At 38.3% G+C, this 18,857-nt stretch overlaps 1 protein-coding gene across 3 annotated transcripts; it reads right to left on the bottom strand.

The window, feature by feature from the left end:
- On the bottom strand, positions 231–18,798 carry LOC110394846 (prostatic acid phosphatase-like). Of its 3 annotated transcripts, none has more exons than XM_021388907.1 (11): positions 18,115–18,798; positions 16,714–16,809; positions 13,302–13,388; positions 12,537–12,689; positions 10,910–11,008; positions 9,502–9,597; positions 7,657–7,789; positions 6,542–6,624; positions 5,590–5,696; positions 4,964–5,058; positions 231–3,172 (listed from the first exon to the last, which is right to left on the bottom strand). In XM_021388907.1, exons 1-10 carry the CDS (start codon positions 18,544–18,546, stop codon positions 4,977–4,979), a joined length of 1,368 nt encoding a protein of 455 aa, XP_021244582.1. In that variant the 5' UTR covers positions 18,547–18,798; the 3' UTR covers positions 231–3,172; positions 4,964–4,976. The 3 variants fall into 3 exon arrangements, with proteins under 3 accessions (XP_021244582.1, XP_021244580.1, XP_021244581.1); XM_021388905.1 differs by having other exon boundaries at positions 4,964–5,136; positions 18,115–18,797; XM_021388906.1 differs by having other exon boundaries at positions 4,964–5,133; positions 18,115–18,629.

Genomic DNA, 18,857 nt, shown 5'->3' with positions numbered 1-18,857 from the left:
TCCCCTGCAGTGGCCATGCTGGCAGCAGCCATGCTGGGGACACCTGAAGGGCAGCCCCGTCCTGCCCCAATGGCACCTGCAGCTCTCACGGGGCACATGACGGGGATGGGCTGGCACCAGAGTGTGGGACCCACTGCAGGCAACGGTGAGAGGAGCACCAATTACAAGGCTTATAAGTTGAGAGATCATAGATAGATCGTTCTGGGAAGGTGTTTGAGTAATACACCTTCTCTGTTCTCAGGTCCTTTCATTTATTTATTTCATGATTCTGGAAATAAAATTTTGAATAATAAAGCTTTTCAGTTGTCATGTCATTCATTCATTTAATGGGGTAACCTCAGATTTAAGCTGTATTTTCTCATTCCAAAGGAAGTCAAAGCAATGCTTCTAATATAATTCATTTACTAATACTTCCAATATATGCTCATGCAAAAGATCTTGGCTTGGTATTTCAGCTTTCATGAACATGGACATTAATTTTTGCTTGCAGTGAGCAGGAAATAAAGTCTTTCTGTGTTATGCGGTGATAGTCTTAAGGAAAAAAGGCATTATAAAGAATGATTATGATGGGCTTTCTGTTGGATAGGAGTATGGGTAGTAGAATAATCTGGAAATACTTTAGAAATTTAACTTTTCTCCACAGAAACTGGAATGCTCAAGGTCATGTAGCAGGGAAGAAAACATGGTCCAATGATGTAATGGAAAAGGAGGACCTTCTGTTGTAGTTCTGCAAGTAGCTGAATTAGCTAGGATGCACATCCGTAGCTGAAGGGAACTGCTGGAGCCAGGCCGCAGCTCCATGATTCCCCATCCCAGGACAAAACTGTGAGACAGAAGCAAGGTCTTTACATGGTTCTGAAAATTTCGAGAGGTGGATTTGGATGAGGAAGGAACTGTAGGCTAAAGAGAAGAATGAAGAATGTCTTGGCTGTGTGTGTTGCATTCTCTGTGTGAGCTTGTTCAGATCTGGGAAGCCAGCAGAAAGGTTACCCTTGCCTTTGATGGGAAAAGAAGGAGTTCCCTTTTACAGTTCTGGAACTTCCTCTTAAAAATATTTGGCAAATAGAACACTGAAAACAACTCAAGTGGACACAGCTTCAGAAAAAGAAGAGGAAATAGGAACAAGTTCAGAATAGAAGAGAGAGTGCACAGAAGTAGAAATTTGGTTTCAGAATCCAAGGCTATGATCTTGTAAGTATGGAATCTTACATTTTCCTCTCTAATTGCTTTTCTCTTGCTCTTTTTTTAATATTGTTGTTGTTAAAGAAGTGTGATAGTCAGCTTAGGTCAGGTGTGATGGCTTTGCAAAGAATCTTTTAAAGAGTTTACACTAACTCTTATGTGAGAGCTGACAGATCTGGGAAGGCTCTCTGCCAATGTCTATTATGGACATTGAGGTAATATGGAAAAAACAAAACTTGATCTTCTTTGCATTGGGAAGCAGCTACACCTGGCTGTTCTTACAAAATGCTTTTATCCTTGTTTAGATGCTACATCTAAGAGGGTGTGAAAGGGGCTGCATTTTTTCACTGGAGGCAATCATTTATTTTTATTTGTATTTTTGAACTTCTTTGCTATGAAATCTAACTACCGTTCTTCCTAAACTGCTTCGTATGGAGGCTTAGAAAGCACAGGAATTGCTGCTTGGCCCCTGCTGAGCAGAGAATGGGCTTTAACAGTGAGAATTCTGAAACTTAGACTCTTGTTAGAGGGAAAAAGAGACCTTTTTATTTATTTATTTATTTATTTATTTATTTATTTATTATTCTTTTGTAGCTTAGGTAGTAGCAGTTACCTGCTTATGCTGTAGTTCTAAGAGAGAACATACATTTTTTAGACTTAGCCTGCATTTTTAAAGTCAGATCCAAGGAAAAGAATGGCAAAATTGTTTGTATTTCATTTTCATTTGTTACTCTTTTTCTCTTTGAAATGACCTGTGGGCAATAAGGCTGTTGACAAAGCTTCATATATCTTCTGTAAGAAATTAAAAATAACCCTAGTTTTTCAAGCAAAGAAGTGTCCACTATTGTCAAAAGTTAGTTGTATCTGATGGTTCCAATCCAGTGTTTGTAGTAATACCACAGATTGTTTTTGCAGTAGCAGTATGAGAAAATAAAACTAGTGAAGTATTGCCCAGCACATTCTGCATGTTTTAACTAGCACAAAGCTGTGGAGTCTTTTGTGTTGCCAGCAGGATCTTTTTGTTAATGTCAAGAACAGCATGGAGTGACAAACTTCTCTGAAGCGCAAACTTTATATTATCAGAGAAAGTACATTATCAAGGTAACAGAACAAAAGGAAGGCGTTTGTAAAGCTATTTGAAATCACAAATGATTTTTCTTTCGAAGTTGACACTTAGCCTTGCTATCTTTTTGGGAAAAGACACAATGACTCAGTATGTGAAAGCCCTGTTGGGTCAACAAATTGCCTGCCAGGTCTTTATGACAGCCAGACTGATTGTTTGTAGGCTGCTTTTAGGAGTAGCCCCATGGTCCATTATTTCCATAACTCTCACCTTCCTTCTACATACAGGTGTAATATTTGTGTATGTAGACAAAGAAAAAAAAAACACTCACCCTGCTCCCCATACACGAGAAAAGACAAGTATTCACTAAGTAAACAGCCATTATTGTTATTTTTGTAGCTGCTGAGATCTATTTGTGTAAAATACTTAATTATTTCTTGAATAAAATAAAGTATGAGGAAACTGGCATGACTTCCCAGCTGCTGGCTCCTTTTGAAGCACAGCCTCCCTCACCAGTTCTGTAAGTTGTCCCAGTCTTCAAAAGGGAACAACACTCCTTCAGAGGTATTTTCCAATTTTGCTCTAAGTTAAGGCTATAGCCCTTCAAAACACTATAACTGAAATTATGTTCTTGAATTAGTCCTATCAAATCACTTTGCAATGAATAAACCTAGAAAAAATACTCAATTTTCACAATACATTTGGGTTTCATACTTGATAAAAGAAAGCTACTGTTAAGGAGAAGTAAGTCACTGCTTTCTGTAATTTTGCTTTGCTGTACTGATGAATGTTTTTTTTCTGATAGAGATCAGGAGACTGTTGTTCATACTGATGGAAGTTAATGAGAAATGTCAGACTGTAGTAACATCACACTGTGGGAGGACCTGTTTCAAAAGCTAATCACGCTGAATTTCCTGGAGGCAACACCTAAAGGTAAGACAAAATGAGAGAATCCTTCTTAGCATATAACCTTGTTCTCAGAAGACATACCAAATATATCTGTACTACTTGAAGAAGTGGGTAGGTCATACAGAAGAGCTGACAGATTTGCTTTCATTTGGATGGAAGTAGGATGGAAGCAGGAAAAGTCTTTTGAAACTGTCAGCTGATCCACCCTGAAAATTTCCCAAGACAGATGAGTGCAGAGAAATGTTTTATCTCCTTCCCAAATATACTGAGCCATCTTCACTTCCTATGTTCCACACTGTGGTCATCATCACGTGGGAGAACTTGGCTCTGATTCATACCACTCTCAAACACTACTACTGCTCTCTTGTATGACCTGTATTAGCAATGCTTTCCTAATCCCTGTATTTCCCTATAGTGGGGCCATAAGTCATCTCCACGAACCTTCAATTAAGCATATTTTGGAAACAACTCCATGTTTGGGAAATGGCGTCTCCATGTAGAATAACTATGTAATATTTTTTGAGCTCAGTCGCACCATGGATTTCATTCCAAACAAAAGCATATTTATGACCTTCTGTTTGTCAAATGCTCTGGTGCCTGTATAGTTAAAGTATTAACAGTCGCATTAGCAAAGGACAATATTTGAGTTGATTTTTGACAAATTTGGAAACTGCTGAAGGCAGTGAAATTGCAGTTGTGTAATGTAGGTGTGAGTGTGATCTGTAAACTCTTTGCATTACTCTTAACTCAGTGTAGCGTCCTGATGTTACACACCAACTGGCCCAGCCGGGCTGCATTAGTTGAGAATCAGTACTGCATTTCATCACTGCTCACACTGATTTAGCATGATACGGTCCCTCTGAGACCTTGCTGCGCTGTGCAGGCTGTGGGGCAGTGTCCAGGAGACTGCTTTTTCCCAGGTGCTGCTCATGTCTAAAACCTCCTGCAGGGAAAGAGTTATGAACTCCAAAATTAGGAGCTGACCCCAACCATTACTGAGATAGAATCATTCTGAACCAGGAAAGAATATGGGCAAGTGTCAGATTTTGATATGACAATATGCAAATATTTTGATTTTTAGTCCATATTTGTTTTCAGCATTCAGGATTACCAATGAAAGCAGTTGTGAGTGGTGATGCTGAACTCGGTGTAAAAAGCCTGGAAACCATTTAACTTTTACTTAAGTAAAATTGGAGAATTGAAACAATGTGCAACTCCTGTGTAAAACTTGAAGGCTAAACATTTGGGTTTCCCCCATCATCAGTGATCAAAAACGAAAATTAGAAACCCTAATACGGAGATACAGACAACCTACTAGGGAAGGCATTAGTACTGCCAATGTGTACCTGTATAAGTCTGACATTCTGGTAAGCACTAATTTGGTATACTATGCAATATTCATCTGTTTTGATCTCTGAATGTTTTCTAAAATCAAGAGAATGCATGGTGACGGTAATTAACTTGGACAAATACTCTAACTGTAGCGTGAATTTACACAATTCAGTCCATTTGGATGTGCTTCCTCAGGAACTGAAGGTATTTTTGACTGCACTAAAATCAACAAACAAAAAATCCCCATGAAAAATAGAATCCTAAAGTATAATCAGCCTTGATTCCATTTCACCAGTAAGTTGGGTGGAGTTAGATAAATATATCAATGGAGTAAAAATGATGGCCGTGGATACAATTTTGTCTTACTGGATCTGACTTTTGTTCGTTTTCAGACCAGATCCTTAAGAGAAAGATTCAAATGAGCTCCTGGTTAGAAATCCTGACCTTAATTTTGTCCCCCACAAACATTTAACTTACCTCATTCTATGTCCTATATCCTACATTCTCTTGTCCAATGTCGTGCGAGGACTGGGGAGACCAAGTGAGTAAATCTCTCCAGTGGACAGCGAAAACTGCAGCCGGGGAGAGTAAGAGGGTGGGGATCTCTCAAAGTATTATTCCGATAGTACATTTCTATGGTGTATTGCCTGCTTAAAAATACAGAATGATCAAAATAAAGCTAGGTGTGTGAAACCACAGAGATTTTCCATGTTGTAGTGATTGTACTCTGGGATGAAGCTTATTTGTCTTGCTAATAATATGTATCGTTAATACTCTGAAGAGATCTTCTTAAACAATAAATGGTCAGTACCAATTTGCATGTAGATTGCCTTACTGATAGAGAGTCAAGGAGTTAAACAGATAAGGAGGGTAGATTAAAGCCCTCAATTGTAATGGAGCAATAGAGAGATTTCAGGCTGCAGTGATGTGGTTCTGCTGCTGTCAGTAACTGCTAAATTGAGTCCAATTATAATAATTAAAATTAATCTATGATCTTTTCCTGTGTAGTGAACCTTGTGTATCCAGTTTAGTTAGTCTGGGGTAGCAATACATTTATTTATGCAAAAAAGAATATGCTAGCAGTACAGCTTGCAGATACTTGCCCATTTTTTTCCTGGTAGAGTTCAAAAAAATGACAAGCACTGTAAGGAGGCAACTTCCCATTGAAAACATCGAGTGCCATCTGTAAGGCAACAATGGTGGCTCTATGCTGTAATTACAAAAAAAAAAAAACCACAAAGGCCTATTGAAAATCACTGCATGTATCTATTATTTAATAATAAGTCCAGTACGTTACCTGTACACTTAATATTACTTATGTGACTTCATTAATACTTGCCCTCTGCCCTCTGCAATGATGAATGAGCACTGTCCTTTTCTGGCTGTACCAACTGAAACGCTGCATATATATAAAGTATATATATATATTTCAATATTAAGAAGTATTAGGTACCTGTAGGTCTTACCAAAGTTAGTAGGGGTTGTGGAAACTTCTTTTAATAAGAACTGGTGATTATTCTTATCAAGTAAACAGAATTTGAAATCTGAAAGATCTTTGGGTGATATATTTATCATACAACTCATGATCAAATTGCAGTTTAGGAACAGAAGGTTTTTACTCAGAGCAGCCTCAGAATTTCATTTCCCTATGAGAGTGTCTGCACATTCTAAACAAAACTGTAAGGTCACCATTGAGTAACTCCTTTCATAATACCTTCTCAAATAACAAACTTTAACTTTTTTTTTTTTTTTTAAATTTTTGCATCTGGAAAAGACACAGGAAGCAGGAGGTGTGTTTCTAAATTATTTTTGTTTTTTCTTTTCAGTCCTCTGCTCAATCAAAACAATATTGTTTTGAAAATAAGCTATGCCATCAGGTGGAAAATGGAGGTTTCAAAGTAGTCTCTGTTCATTAAAGAATGAAAACAATCCAGTGTTATCTAAGGTTAACCAAATAAAAATGCTTGTATCTGTATTTCTTGCAGGAAATGAAGCTTCATGGCTCTTACTGCATTTAATAACTGCAGAAAGAGAACATAAAAAAAAAGGACTCACCGCAGAATATATAATCATTTTTTGATGGTGTGAAGGCTTTCTAGCATCTGACATATGCTTTAGGATAGTTTTTAAAAGAAGACCTGAAAGAAAATGGAGAAGCACCGACAATGACTAAAAGAGATGCTTGTGTTAATGTTTGTATCATTTGTTAATATTTTAACACTATCTATCTTTGACTGCACCAGAGTTATTCTACTGGGTTTAGAGACAATTTGCACAGAATGCCGTGATATTATCTTTGATATGAGCAGTGGATCTGAATCTGCATATAATGTTTCTGGGATTCCTGAGAGCTTCTAGAGCAACGCTAATAACATTAGCATAAAATTGGAATCTTCCAGGAGTTAAAATTCTAAAAACAGTGCTATGTGCTAGCAGAATGAAACATACCTATTATCTTTGTCTACTGACATACTTTTTAATAGCAATTGGTCATAAAGCAAGAGCAGAGGTTTTAATTTTGTGCTTAGTTTTGTATGTTGGAGCTCCAAAAAGGCAAACAAATTAATCCTTGCTTATATATGAGCTGTCCTTATAGCTCACAGAACCTGACTGTACAGTGGCAATATAAAGCAAAAATGAGGCCAAAAGGTTGACAGCGGATGAATGGAAGACAAATAAGTGATTAAAAAGGTTTTAACTATCTTAACATTTCAGCTACTACTTGCTGAGCAGAATAATAAAGCTCAGAATATTCTCATTTTAGTATACCCAGTAATGGAAAATGAAGACTTAGGAAGAAAAGTTACCGTTCTAGAGATTATTACAGACAATATTTTGAAAGTTAAGCATGCTGGCTTACATTAAATTCAGAGTGGTTTCATTTCAGCAAGAATATTACTGAAATAGTGTATTGTATATTAATAATAATGTAATAATGTATATTACTTTGAGTTTCTTATGCAACATAACCAGAGTGATAGCTCCTGTATAATGTTGAATTAGGATGTCTGTGATTCATTTCCTCAACATCTTTCTTCTCATTAGTCAAGATCTTTAGTACCCATTGCCAATATCTACGTCATGGCATCTTTCATGGCCATGTTTATTACACACCTTTTCTTCTTTCCCATTGTACTATTGATTTTAAATGGGGTAAGAATTTGGCTTACCTCCCTGCAAACGTGATTTTTGTATTTGTTTGTGGAACCCAAATTCCGCCTTTAATAACAATTCTGAGAGCTTTATCAGCTTGGTCCTGACGCCATGAGAAGCCCAAGCAGGTAAAGTGTAATTGTTAATATCCTACAGTGAAGAAAGAAAGCATGATGATTTTCTTGTTGGTTCCCACTGCTAATTTTTGTTTATTTTGGTACAAAATTTTTGTCAGAACAAATTCTGAATGTTTATCTCAAATAATGTTTTTCGTCATAATATCTGTATTCTGCATTTAGACAGCCATGGAATTCTTATTTCTAACATCACACTGCCTAAAACAAATTTGAAGGGCAGTGTTCAACAAGAGGAGGAAATATAATACTGAAAATTATTACATAAAAAGCAAATGGCACTATTTATGCCAATTGTTAATGCAGGTGTTGGTTGCAAAACTTTCACCTTGTGACTCTTCTTCAGTCATCTACTGGAATATATCCTGAAATCTTTACTGAAACAAATGCTACAGGGATATCAAGATTTAAGGCTTGGCACCTCTGGACCAAGATCCAGCAATTAAGTAGGAACATATTTAGCTGTAATTTGGATGTAGTGGAGAATGATGTATGCATATAGAGCTTAGAATACCTACTTATTCCAACTCTGTTGGATGCTGGTGCAATCCTCTAGCTAGAATATAATGGATTCATTTTTCTTTTGGAAAGCAGCCCAAGATAAATTAATGGTGGCAACTGTGAGAAGGAAATATATGCCAACACTCCTGGTTTGCACTGCTCTGAATCCCTGTTTAAAGTTGGTATCTTTCCTGTATTTCTTATGAATGTGAGTCAGTGGGCTGAGCTCACCAGGTGGAGCCAATTGTTTAAAGATAGGATGTATTTAGATAAGTGAAACAATGCAACATGTTAGGTAAAATCAGCTCAGGTCACTTTTTCTTTTAACAAATGTAATCTGTGCCTTGAGAAAAAAATTGCTTGTTTCTATGCTATTTAAGACAATGCTGTTGGCAAGCAAGCACTGCAGTCTCATAATCAGATGACACATGGCCAATAATAACAAATACAGAGATGTATGCTACTGTAGTTTCATTAATTTTGTTTAAAAAAAAAGTGAAAAAGCTCTCTTTGTACACTTGAGAGGGGAAAAGTGACTTTCATGGCAGATGTCTTAATTTATATTTCTGTAGTCTTCTCTGAGTAATATGAAAGCCCAAAGCTCAATAAATCTAATGCTAGAAGTAATAACCCATCTAACTGGTTTTGCCTTCCAGCAGCCAGCAAGCTCCCTGATGGGAGCTGCCAGTTCTTCACATTTCTCTGGTGGCATGGGTTTCTCAGTATAATATAACAGTTGACATTAAATGTTGTGGTCCTGAACTGTCCTGAATTTGGGCAATATGGAAAGGTGACCTCACTGAAATTACAATGAGGTACACCAAAATGCTAACACTTTGTTTAACTTAGGCCCTGGCTTGCACTGCAGTCAACTTCACTAATCAAAGTTGGACCTTCAGAAACTGCAGGACAGAAGGTAAACTCATTAGCAGCCAAGTAGTACATGTTGGCTGTGGAACACATCTTAAAACTGCTTCTGTTTCCCAGGAGCTATCCTCAGCATCCTCACTCAGTCATAGTATGTTTACTGGATATTCAGCTGTGAATTTGATGTTGGGTGAGTGTTCTGAGGAAGAAGCTGATAACAGTTTGTGGTTCAACAGAACTGGAAGCACAGATGTACCTTCTTCTGAGGTTTTTCAAACCATACAAATAAGAGCTAAGACTGGTTTTGATAAAGTGTAAGCATTTATATTGGACCTTGGGAATTTTCTTTGTATTATTTACCTCATATTGTAAAGTGTCAGAGATCCTCAAAATTCTTTCACTGTTCAATTTCTTCAGTGGGTATCCAGTGTGAGAGGCTAAAAACTTGAGAAAAGACTGGAATACAAAGAAGAAACTTGTATGTTGCACAAAGGGCCTTTCTACATCATTTTTACACACTTCCATAGTACACAGTAATTTTTAGAAACAAGATAGTCCTTGTACTTAGTGCCTAAGCACTGTACCGTTGTCTAGTGGTACTCACAGGCAGACAGTTACTACCTGTTCAAGTGGATCCTTTTCCATTCTGCATGCTCTGCATGTTTTCATAATCACCTGGCAGACACTAAATTAATGCTTGTACAAAAATTCATAAAGAGCTTGTGAAATCTGGCTTTCATCCTGCTTTCTAGCTATGGCCTCCCTCCCACTTCTGCATCCCAAGTACAGGTTTTCATTTCTGGTCCTTCTTCCAGCCATTTTTGCTCTCTACTGTATCTTTCATGTTGTTTCTTGAGTTGTCAAGTGCAGGGCTTCTTCATTCCTACCTTGGGACCTGTGTTAATTACAACCCCTTCTACTGCTTTAGTCCTAAAGCCACATCCTGATTTGAGCAATCTAAAGACATAGGATCACATAGTAATATTGGAGAGATTATGATAATGCTCACTGAAAGAGGATGCATAAACCAAGAAAACATAAAGATGCTGATTTATACCTGCTGAATATCACTAGTTTTTATTGGGGAAGAAAAAAAATCAACGTTTTCTTTTAGGCTGAAAAGAGAACACAGCCTATTCATCTTAAAACCCACGAAGAAGAATTTTGTAGCAGAATAGGCAAGTGATTACATGCTCATGGAAAGTAATTTGATGTTGGTGAAAGAAAAGAAGTGATATATTACAGATGCAGGAATGAAATATAAGTGAGTATCTAAATGAAGACGTTAGGTGTGAGGCATGAAAAGGTATTGGGGAAAACACTGGGGCTATTATAAAAAATTTGGGTAATTGAGCAGTGAGAATTTTGTGGTGGAAGTAGTATCTGAACTAGCAAGGGGTTATACAGTCAGAAACATCACGGGAGTTGCTAATGTGAAATTGAATAGAGACAGTTATTGAAGTGAAGCACTAATCTGATCTTTTTGTTTTCTGTGCTCTACTAGAAGGTAGATTTAATGTTTTCTTTTTGAAGGTAGTCAATAATTGATCTTTCCTGTAACTTGCAATTTTCAGTTGGTGGGGATGGTTCAGTCTAGCTGGCTCATAATGTTATAATTGTAGTTTGGGTATGTCGTATACACCTGCTTTGAAGATAAGATCTCTGGAAGGAGCATATTGATTGCTATTTTTTAAACCTACCTGTTAGACAATGATGCCAAAAGTAGTAAATTTTAATTAGAAGATTTACAGAAATGAAAATACATTACCCTGTACTGCTTGAGCTGCTTTTGGAAATCTCTTGTTGCAAAGGTTTCTCTAAGAAGCTCATTGTATTTTGGGCAGTGTGAGAAAGGTACATACAGCAACTGAAAATGAAATTGCAAAATGTTAGTTAGGCAAGATTCTTCTTGTTCTGCAATTCAACATAGCCTTGCAAGACTGTTGTCCTGATTGGCTGCACTAATTAAAACAAACTGCAAAATTATTTGGGAGCGTTGTTTTCTTGGATATTCATCTTCAGGACCATAAGAGTCATACTGATGACTACTTACAAAACAATCTTTGCATTTTTAGAGGAGTAATAGGTGCAGCAGATCAAAGTTGAAGGAGTTATTTACACAAGATGGAATTTGTCACTTGACAGAAGACTAACACAAGCCCTCGCGTACTGCTTTGTGCTTGGCTTCCCCAGGGATGATTTTACTCACTGTGCTCAGTCTTTCTTTAAACACACCATCACCTTTCTACTATGAATTACCACACAGCAGGTGGACTGCAATAAGAGTCTTTGTGCATACTCAGCTATATTACTGTATTAAGCAGATGTAACACAGTTCCATTTACTTCAGCTAAATCAAAGAAACTTGCTAAATTTCTATAACTCATATTTCCTTTGACACTGAGATATTCTTAGTGATTTTTTTTCTAATATGCTCTTTGTCCATTTTCCAGAAAGGAATCTCTATTTATATAGTTAAAGAGCTTTTAAAAAGAACTTGGGAGTCCTGAAGGGATAATTAACTGAGAAAGCTTCACAGCACTTCCTCAATCTTTTTAGAAACATAATCTATCTATTCCAGAAGGTAAGAAAGAATTTCTGAATTATAACCATAGTTCATGAACAGGCATAGCTTTACCAATAAATAAATGATGGGCATTTGTTTTGGGTAGAAGTATACATGTGGTCTCAATCTTACATGTATAAGAAGCAAAAATTAATATAGTTAAAAGACAAGTAGTAAAAAAAAAAAGTAGGAACCTTGTATTTATGACTATGATTTGTTTGATTTGTTTATTTGATCCCCTAGGCGTGAATGAGGTGCAGTACCTGCTTGCTGAGTGTGATAGTAGTGTTGATGCTGACCAGGTGTTGCTGACTGTTTGCTGGGGTACCATCTGCGGTGGTGTCAGAGCATCTCCTGTCTCTATTCCAATTTGTGTGCATGCACAGGAAGACATATGTCTCCATCTCCTCCATATTCAAGCTCTCATCACTCTGAGGTGAGAACCAGTGCTCCATGTCCCTGTTCAACCGAATTCCCTGTCACAGATTGTGTTAACTAGATTTGAAAGCCCAAAAAATCTATCTCACACCATGCGTAAAGCTCCTCTTCCATAACAGGACTCACACTGTATGCTCCTTATCTTTCTTAGCTTTTTAACACAGATTTTCCAGAAATGGGGAACTCCATCTCTACTCAGTCCATCTAAGTCCATTCCTGTGGAAACTCTTGACAGTATTTCTACTCAGCATATTATTCCTTTCTGCCTGATGCTTGTAATTAATATAGCTTTCATTGTCGTTTCTGTGCCCTTTTTCGGGCTCCTTTATGTCACATGCTAGATATTTTACTAATGATTAAGGGAAGACAAGTGCTCATAGTTTATACTCACATTATCATGTGACAGTGGCACTGTGTGAACTGGAATTGGCTGCCAAAGGATTCTGGGGTTCCAAATGTGGCCTTGTGTTGGTGGATACAGCCCAGCAAGTGTTGCCTGAGCACTCATAAGTGTTTGATCACAGTCAGTGCTCTGAGCATAAATCTGAAGGAAGAAAGGAAGTTTATTTATTTATTTATTTGTTGAAGGTCATCTCTCCTGTTAACTTTCTTCTCTTTGTAGAAAAGAAGGGGTCTAGTACTGTGCTGAGTAAGCTGGCATTAAAATGGAATTGGGTAAAGACAGAAAGGAGAAGCAAACAAGAAAGAAGCTGAAATAGGGCCTTGGAATAAAACTGGTGGACAAGGGAGTTGCAACTGGGCAGCTGCTCCCTTAGGATTCCTAGTGAAAAACACAAGACTACCTCCACTTGACCAGCTGAATTAGTACATCATGGATGCACTGAGCAACTGGAAATGAAAACTAAGCTGTGTCTGCACTGTAAATGGAAATGTAGAATTTGTGATCTCCAACACAGATATTCTGACATACAACAGTGAGGTATCCGAGCCTCATATATAGCCTTAAAAACCTTCTGCATGGTCTTCAGCTTACCATCGAGCTCACCCAAAGTTGAGCCACAGTTTCATAGATACTTTGAAATCACACTCAGTTCAGTAGGTTACCTCCAAATGTACCAAGTTCAGATTCTCATAGATCCAGGAAATCCCATCAACCTCTTCAAAAAACATCCTCCCTTCCAGATCCAGTACTTGCCTCAGTCTGTTTATAAACAACACTCAGGAAATAGGAGTATCTTCTCCGCATATACTGTCCAAGCTCATATTGTTGCTGTATGCCAAACTGTAGAAGTAACAGAATAGTGTGAGAGCCTCAAGAAGTGTTCTGTGCATCTATTCCTATAAACTGAAAATTATATAAGCTGTCATAAAATATTTTATTTCTAAAGGAAAGATGGAAAGAAAGGAGAAAAATGGAGTAAAGTTGCTGTGTTGACAGTATTGGAACTTCAGCTTTATTATTTTCTTATTTGCAATGTGAAACATTCACTATGTGAACATAGTCTCATTAACACTTATTTTCTTTAGCCATGGGGAAAAAAAAGTAGAGAAAAGATGTTTGCACTTGATCTAGATTGCATGCAAATGAAGATCGTTACTCTTTGTCTCTGAAACTCACATCTTAATGAGCTAAGCTGAAATTCAAATCTTAATGGACAAAAAATCAGATTCCCCTGTGCATCTGGCTATAGTTTAGGTAGATGCAGCGTTCTGCATGGGGACTTAATAAAGAAGTACCATATCTGTAGTGATGCTAGTGCATCTGTTGTAGGGAAAGGATTGCATTTATCACCCTAGAATGCCTGCATTCTTGCTAAGTGAATTCTAAGGAAGGTAAGGGTGTAAGCACTTCATTACAGAGGCATGGGAGTTTACGTTATTTAAAAGAGATTTTCAGGGAAAATGCAATATTTATACTAAAATACATGGATATAAACTAGCCAGGAGTGAACTGGAAATTGGAAGGACCATCTGGGCTAAAGTTCAAGAACAACCTTTCAGCAACAGCAAGGGAAGCAAAAATACCTGACCAGTTCAAAGACACAGCTTGCTAAATGTATGAACTCAGATTGTATGATGTGGCTTTTTGCCATGGAAAAGGCCTGGATTTGGTTGCTTAAAAGGTTCTTCATATTCCTGTGTGAACAGAATTGTCAAATTAAAAGGTGCTTATTAATTCCCTGAATGCCATCTTCACAATAGGCTTTACTGTAAAGGTTATCTCTATATTCACCAGTCACAGGTAAGAGTGGGCTGCAGGAATATTTGGTATGTCTTCCTGACAGATACAGTTTGTCATTTTGCATTACAGAAAGCTATATGGTTGTTCATCCAAACTAACAGGACTAGCTGAGGGGAAGGGTTTCTTAAGGCAGGTACAGACATGTCGCAACAAAGCTGCCTGGTTTCTGCTCTGTTCCTGGCTCACAGCAATAGTGTGCAGACGCAGCAACTACCTGATTATAAAGATATGTCCAGGATATGAAGAATATCGCCAGAAGTTCCATGTGGAAGCTACATTTTTGGCTTGTGCAAGATCTTCTCCTTCAGAAAGACTGAAAATTTTGAATAGAAGACTGAGTAAAAGTCCTCCATACCCCTGGGTAATTTGGTGCAATGTTAATTGTTAACTACACTCTAAAACTCTTGATTCTTTGTTTTGGCTTGAATATGTCCCCAGCTTTCAACTACTAGATCTTGTAACCTTTTTGAAGGGCATGTTCTCTGCCATCACAAATCTTATTCTCAGTAAGATACTAACCAATAAAATGGACTCAATCACTTAATCTCTGTGTTAAACGAGATAGATGACAGTTCTCTACTCTCACAACAAAATGGGTTTTCTAGCCTAAGTGTTTTTATAGCTCTTTAGTGAAGAGCTATAAAACTTACCATCATCATTTTGCAGAGTCACGACATGAGAGTCATGCAATGTCCCTGTAATGGTCTCATGGTTGTGATTTTCTTACTTGTACCTGGTGTTTCCTGGCCTAAATTGAAATATATTCAACTTTGCTCATGTAATCATTACTTTGCCCTCAAGTATGGCTATTATTCACTGCTTCCCAAAGTCCTCTTCTGAGTCATAGGATTATAGGGTAATTCAGGTTGAAAGGGACTTGAGGAGGCCCCTAGTCTAACCTCCTGCTCAGAGCAGTCAGAGGTCAGACCAGGTTACTGAGGGCTTTATCCAGAATACCAGGCATGGCCCATGGCTTGCATGTGTGATTGCCTCTTTCAGTTGCTGAAGTTGTGTATTCAGTTTCCTAGGGTAGTGCTCATCCTAAACTTCTGCCTCAGCTTGTCTAATATGTGTTGTTAAACCCCGACGCCTGGGTCTTAAAGCCTCCCAGAGCTTACGTAGCCTGAAGCATGCTGGCATGTTGTGCTGAACTTGCATTGCGTACATATGAAGTGATTGAGTCATAGCTGAGCTAAGGTACAGGAAGCTTTGAGACATTCATTGTTGCCTTCTGCCTTTTAATGAGCTTTGCTGCCACGGCTGTTACTCCTTTTTCTTCAAGGGAGATGGTATGAGAGGAAACAGGCCTGACCAGGCCTGACCTCACCTGAGGCCTCCTGAGAACAGAGTGGAGGAGGAGCCCTGCGTGCAGTTTGCTCTATCTTGACTTTGCTGGATGCCTGGTAAGTGGCAAGTTCTTCCAGGAGAGAGAAACACACTCATTGTGCTGGACCTGCTGGTGTGTGAACAAATTTACTGTGCAGCCGCCTCCCAGAGGCATGCACTCCTCAGCCTGCAAACATAGCCCACAGTCTGTGAACACACGCAAAATAGCCGTTTGTCTGGGTCTTTCAGACTTTTGGCACCTCTAAACCTCTTCAGGTTTCCAGAATCCTGGACAAATGACTCAGGCATTTTTCCATGAAAATGGCATTTCTTGGGGAAAAAGGAATGAAAGCACAGATACAATGGAAAATGCTGATAGGAGCAGAGCAGACATAGGTTTAACACTCCCTTAGTGCTCCTGTATTCCTTTGAAGCCTAATAGCATATGAACTCACCCTTTGTACCATTTACAAGAAGGGGCATCTAATACTAATGACAGTTAATGGAGAAACAGTTTCTGCAGCTGGGATCTGCAGTTGCTTGATTTGCTGCCAGTTAAGATCATCAGCTGATACTTGTATGCCAGCTCAATCCCACTTATATTCCACTAACACCTAAACCAGCTGAGTTTTAAATCCATGTTCCCCAGCACAGCATGAGAGGCATTTTTGCTAATACTGGTTTTAGTAGTTCATGAGCTAGGAAGCACTCCTACCCAACAGAAATTGAGGGTGGTTGTGAGCATTTCTACCACCACAGGTTAAAGCTGTGTGTTTGATCTCAGGTGAACTGCCACTGCCTGGCTCCTCTCAGAAGACCCCAGTCTGCAATGGGACAACTCAACGTGCCTTGGTGTTGGACCAGAACAGTCAAGTCAGTGTCTTTGAAGTCAGTGACCATTCGGAGCTGTAGCTTCCCGGTAAGTTCTATGTCTGTTCTATTTACAAGAGATCTGCATGTGGCAGCTTAACAGGGACTTTCTCCAAGTTAAAACAAAGTGCTAAAAATCAAATATATTTCTGTATGTAAACAAACACACCTTGGTAAGCTGTCCATATCCATGCTGCCTTGCAATTTCTTTGTGCTTGTCAGTTGGAAAAAACTCCTGTGGGGTATGATCACCGTGGTGAAACACCTGGTAAAACAAATGGAAATCCCTTCATGTTACAGGTCTCTTTATGGTGGGTGTAATAGTGCAGACCCAAGAAATATCCCATGACAGTGAATACTGTATCTAAAAAATACTAAATGTATTCACTATACTCCTCCGTGGTCCAGATAGCTACAGTACATGCTTGATTTATTTAGACAGGTGTAACACCTCTTTTTTTTTTTTAGTTTGCAAGTTTTAAAATTTTCTAATTTTTTAACATATTTTAGAGAGGTTTTGTGTATTTTAGGAGGTACAGACTACAGCAGTGACAGAGAGAAAACAAACATAAGCATGTAAATAAATCTCTGGGAATACTGGAACATTAATATTTTGGTGGGACTGAGAGCTCAGAAGGAAGAAAAACAAACTACTGCTGGAAATACAGTTTCTGAGTTAGCTGAGTGCTGCTAAGCACTCTGTTTTGGCAGAAATTAGCCCTAAAAAGCCGTGTGCTGTCTTTTTCATTGAAAGAGGTGAAGAAAGTGTCATCTGTCATCTAAATACAGGCTGAACTGTTACTTTGAAAACACTGAACATGTTCTGGAATTTCCCTTCATACAAAAGAAACATCTATAAAGGTACATCAAGATTTTTCATTCCTGCAATGAATTCTCTTCTTGTCCAACATAATTCTTGTACATATATGTCATATCACCCTAAAATTTAACCACCAGATTTTTTTATTTGTCCAAGTAGGGGGAAAGTAATTAAAAACGGTAGGAAAAAAAATGTACTGGTCATTTATATTGTCTGTGCAATACTCAGAGCAGACCACAGTCAGGCCTCCTGCAAGCAGCAGTACATCATAGTCATTGCAAGTAGTATTAATTTTACAGCAATGGTTCTATGTTGTGTATTCATACCATTGTATGCTTGTCTAGCTTTCACAGAGTGAAATCTGATTTGCTTGTTAATGTAGTAAAACCAGAGGAAGAGTAAAAATTCTTCCATGGCAAAGAGTAGTTTTGAAAGCCATTGAAATTTAGTTATGAAATCCCATTTTATATTTTAAAAATACTGCTATGCAACTCCTCTCTTAGTGCTAAAAAGAAAAAAAAGCATGCCATTGTTCCAGAAAGTTACTCTCATCCAGGACTGCACAGAGGAGATAACATTATAAAATCTTATTTAAAAATTGGGTATTGTTCTTTGTGCTATACAATAGCGAATTCTGAGTATGCACTAAATGGTTCAGTATTCACAAATATCTCACCCCCCTACCTGCTCCAGACCACAAAAAGAGTGACAGGGTTTTTAAGTCCATTTGTCCATAAACTATATACTTACTACAGACACAAACTTCAGTTTTCTTTTTGCTGTGGTTTGGTGAAGAAAGATGCAGAAGAGGCAGAATGTGAAACACAGACTCCAGATCCCACACACCAGCTGCCTTGATCTCATCCTGAGGGGTAAGTAGCTTTCAGCTGTTTTGCACACTAAGGAAGGCCCCTGGCTGGATGTGGCGATACAGCAGATATGTGGCTGAGAGGGGAGGAGTTGGTTGTGCTTGATGGAATCTGAAACTGATCTCCACTCCTCCTCCCTTTTCTCCCTTCTTGGGTCAGTATTGTTCTGCAGATTCATAAAGTGAAAATTGTATTTTGCACTTGCACTCAATTTCTGCATCCTGTGTATGACGGGGCAAGGAATCTCTGAGCCCTCCAGTTCCTGCAAAAGGCACTTGCAAAGTAGGTGAAAGTAAAGAACTAGGTGTTCCATTGTGTAAGCTATGATTTAGTACCACTCAGTCTTCACAAAAGTGAAAATGCTGCAGATATGCTGTGTCTTGCTGTAACGGTGCTCACACAGTCTTATTTGAACAGTTTGTGAGAGGGAGTGGTGCTGACAACTGTTATTTTTTGAAGGATCTCTGGAGTTTCCCCTGCATTTAGCTGTGGTCTTTAACAGGAATAAAAAGCAGAATGTTTCGTTACATGGGAGCAAGGATAAGCCTAAACTGTCTGCAAAAAATAAAGATTTGCCTAGTCTAGAATCATAGAATTATAGAATCATTAAGGCTGGAAAAGACC

This window comes from Numida meleagris, chromosome 2 (genome assembly GCF_002078875.1).
Source record: "Numida meleagris isolate 19003 breed g44 Domestic line chromosome 2, NumMel1.0, whole genome shotgun sequence".
Taxonomy (NCBI): Eukaryota; Metazoa; Chordata; class Aves; order Galliformes; family Numididae; genus Numida; species Numida meleagris.
Note: the sequence above shows the minus strand (reverse complement) of the source record. Positions and strands in the feature narration are given on the sequence as shown.